Raw genomic sequence first — 3,622 nt, 5'->3', positions numbered from 1 at the left:
ATAAAGACTCGTGTTGGGGCTTTTGGGCTTTTCAAAGAGTCATTCAAAGAGTTGGTGGGGTGGTCTTTTGGAGTCCTCCGGCCAGGGGCGTGAAAGACCTTCCAGAAGCAAGATTGATTTCATTCTGAAGAAGGTAAGTCAGGAGGGCTTTTGGAAAGTCCTTCGTTCCAGGGCCTCACGGGACTGAGCTGCCCCTGGACTCGGTGGTTGGAAGCCGGGCCCTGCTTGCTGGCAGGGGGGTGGATTAGGTGACCCACCAAGGAACCCCTGCGGGGTTCCGGGATACTTCGAGGCGGTGAGGCGTTGCGGTGCGCCCGTGAGTGCGCGCGTGGGCGTTGGTGTGCGGTGGGTGGGAGGCGCGTGCGGGCCGCCGCGGGTGGGTGTGTCTGAGGCGCGGGGGCCGGGCAGCGCCCGCTGCGCCCACTTGTGGCTCCCGGGCGCCGCAGGAGAGACCGCGCCTTTGCCGCCTCTGCCGAGGACGCCGCGGGATAGGAGGAGGACCGAGGGCTGATGACATGAGGGCGCCGTCTCCCGAGTGATGGCAGCGCGCGCTGCCTCGCCGCCTCCGCCGCTCAGCCCCGGACTCCTTACGTCAGGGTAGCTGGGTCCCCCCTCCGCGCGGGAGCCAGCGAGCAGCGGGAGAGCAGAGCAGAGCGCGCCGCGGAGCCGGGGCGCCCTCATTGCGCGCCGCACCCCGCCGAGCCCCGCCGAGCCCCGCCGAGCCGGGCACCAGGCAGCGCCGCCGAGCCCGCGCGGGACGCCGCATCCGCACCCGTCGCTCCCCAGCCGCCGCCGGCCGGACCCGTGGGGCGCCGGGCTCAGCCTGGGCGCCCCCCGCCATGCGCGCCGGGGTCCGCGGCTTCCCCGAGCAGCCCCAGCGCGGTGGGCACCGGCACCGGGGCCGAGGCGCCTCTCGCTAGAAGTGGTCGGGCGCCCGGAGCAGGGGGTCGCCACGTCGGGGACGCGGCCCGGACTCGCGGAGTCGGCCCCTGAGCGCGGGGAGCGGGGCCGCCCGCGCCGCCCCACCATTACCTCCCCGGGCGGCAAGGAGGAGCTGGTGGCGGTCGCCTCCCGGCTGTGGCAGCGGCGGCGGCGCGCCTGCCTGGCGGCCGTCGGCGTGCTCCTGGCCATGGCTCTGGGGCTGCTCATCGCCGTGCCGTTGCTGCTGCAGGCGGCGCCCCCCGGCGCGGCGCACTACGAGATGATGGGCACCTGCCGCATGATCTGCGACCCGTACAGCGCCGCACCCGGCGCGGGGCCCGCGGGAGCCAAGGCGCCGCCGCCCGGACCCAGCACTGCCGCCCTGGAAGTCATGCAAGACCTGAGCGCCAACCCCCCTCCCCCTTTCATCCAGGGACCCAAGGGCGACCCGGGGCGACCCGGCAAGCCCGGGCCGCGGGGGCCCCCTGGAGAGCCGGGCCCTCCGGGACCCAGGGGTCCCCCAGGGGAGAAGGGCGACTCGGGGCGGCCCGGGCTGCCCGGGCTGCAGCTGACGGCAGGCACGGCAGGCGGTGTCGGGGTGGTCGGTGGCGGAACCGGGGGCGGTGGCGACTCTGAGGGCGAGGTGACCGGCGCGCTGAGCGCCGCCTTCAGCGGTCCCAAGATCGCTTTCTACGTGGGTCTCAAGAGCCCCCACGAAGGCTACGAGGTGCTCAAGTTTGACGACGTGGTCACCAATCTCGGCAATCACTACGACCCCACTACCGGCAAGTTCAGCTGCCAGGTGCGCGGCATCTACTTCTTCACCTACCACATCCTCATGCGCGGCGGCGACGGCACCAGCATGTGGGCGGACCTCTGCAAGAACGGGCAGGTCAGTAACCCTTCACCGCCTGCCGGCCCCCGCAAACCCCCGCAGACTCTCGTCCCCACCCCGCGCTCCAAACCGCCTGGGAAACCAGACTCCGTTCTCCCCACTCGCGAACGCCCAAGCGACCCCGGGGAGGGAGCGCGCCTCAGCCTCCCGCTTCCCAACGCTCCCTGGTCGCGTTTGTCCGAGGGTGGCGCGGGAGGCTGTGCCCGGAGCGCCCAGAGACCCCGCCACCCCAAGTGCGCTTTCCAGCTGCTCGCGTACCCGCTGGCAGTCCGGCGGGCTCCTCGGACTCCTTTAGCCCTCCCTTTTTCCTTTAGCTCTCCCTTGGCGCCCCCGTCGCCCTTTGCCCTACAGCCTTCTTTCTTCTTGGCCCTTGTCCCCTGGTTCTGCCCCTTCCCCGCTGGGTCAGGGTTTATGAAGCCTCCTCTCTTCCTCCTTCCTGAACTTGACTTGCCGGCTGCCGAGAGAGGAGGGGACCGGAAAGGAGTTGGCCAAGTTGGAGAGAGAGAGAGAGAGAGAGAGAGAGAGAGAGAGAGAGAGAAGCCTGGGTGGGAGTGTGAACCCTGGAGCCTGGGACAGAGGCCGGCGGGGTTGAGGGGCGCCGTGTGGGGGTTGGGTAAGACCCAGACAGAGGTGCCCTGGCCCACCTGTTCTGGCGGCTCGCCCCCAGGTCCGGGCCAGCGCCATCGCTCAGGACGCCGACCAGAACTACGACTACGCCAGTAACAGCGTGGTGCTGCACCTCGATTCAGGGGACGAGGTGTACGTGAAGCTGGACGGCGGCAAGGCGCACGGAGGCAATAACAACAAATACAGCACGTTCTCCGGCTTTCTTCTGTACCCGGATTAGGAGCGCAGGCAGCGCGAGGTGGAGTGGCTTCGGGCAGCCCTGGGCCCGTGGCGGAGAGCTGTTCCCTGGCTGGAGAGGACCACTCTCGCTTCATAACTCTTCCTGATATCTATGGAAAAGACACATCCCTGCTGTCCTCCCTGCCCCCCTCCAGACCTCAGTGTGTCTGCAACTCACCAAGCTCGCTCAGCTCTGGGCTGTCCTCCCGGTCCCTGTCCCCAACCTGGGGAGGGAGAAGGGGATGCCCTAGTGGTGAGGTGAGCAGGAACCTGAATCCCTGGAGGTGGAGGCAGCTCAGTGCAGACTTTGCAAACCTGATTGGACTGGACAGGCCCGGCGGGAGGCCTGCCCTTCCAGCCCTCCTCCCTCTCCGAGTGCCCTGAGACGGAGGGCTCCCAGCCCTGGCCATCGAGGTAGGCCAAAGTGAGCAGGAGCTCCCTGGGGCATCCTTCTTCGTGACCCCAAAATACCTGTGCAAATTTCCCTGTCCATCAGCCAAAACCACCCGCAGCAGAATCCCAGCAAACGGAAAATTCACCTCTCCACCGCACTCCCGGGTCAGACCCACCTTGATGCATTAAATTATGTTTTTAGACCATGGGCTCTGACTCTTTCTCCGCGCGGCCCCAGGACCCGGCCTCCAGACATCCACCTTGACATTAGGACCTTAACTGGGCCCTGCATAGCCTCATCTGTGTCCTGCTTGCCAGCCGCTGCCTTGGCCCTGCCACCTTCGGTGGGTGAAAAGATGTGGCGAGTAGGGCAGCAGCTTCCCTCCTTTTGGAGATGTCCTCCCCTGGACGGCAGCCTTTAACTGGAAGAGGCCAGAGGAGGGGGGTGGGTAGTTAGAGGCTGTAGGAGAGGATAGCCTTGTGGGAGGAGGTCAAGGGGCAAGCGTTTCTGGAGGAGGAAGGGGAAGAGAAGGCACCTCTTTGAGGGGGAGCCAGGAACGAGGCACT

The 3,622-nt window shown here is 67.5% G+C and overlaps 1 protein-coding gene across 1 annotated transcript; it reads left to right on the top strand.

Moving 5' to 3' along the window:
- Positions 1-450: 450 nt before the first annotated feature.
- C1QL2 (complement C1q like 2) lies at positions 451-3,263 on the top strand. Its single transcript, XM_019469333.2, has 2 exons — positions 451-1,813; positions 2,484-3,263. The coding sequence occupies exons 1-2, from the start codon at positions 1,130-1,132 to the stop codon at positions 2,661-2,663; spliced, it is 864 nt and encodes a 287-aa protein (XP_019324878.1). The 5' UTR covers positions 451-1,129; the 3' UTR covers positions 2,664-3,263.
- Positions 3,264-3,622: the final 359 nt, after the last annotated feature.

Source organism: Panthera pardus, unplaced genomic scaffold, assembly GCF_024362965.1.
Source record: "Panthera pardus isolate Hobbes unplaced genomic scaffold, ASM2436296v1 HiC_scaffold_10, whole genome shotgun sequence".
NCBI lineage: Eukaryota > Metazoa > Chordata > Mammalia > Carnivora > Felidae > Panthera > Panthera pardus.
This window is presented reverse-complemented; position numbering and strand designations above follow the sequence as displayed.

Excerpts from the sequence above, each read along its gene's own strand:
- C1QL2 (XM_019469333.2), top strand. The coding sequence starts at position 1,130 with ATGGCTCTGGGGCTGCTCATCGCCGTGCCGTTGCTGCTGCAGGCGGCG. Across the intron at positions 1,814-2,483 it reads ACCTCTGCAAGAACGGGCAG|GTCCGGGCCAGCGCCATCGC; the intron begins GTCAGTAACCCT and ends GCTCGCCCCCAG.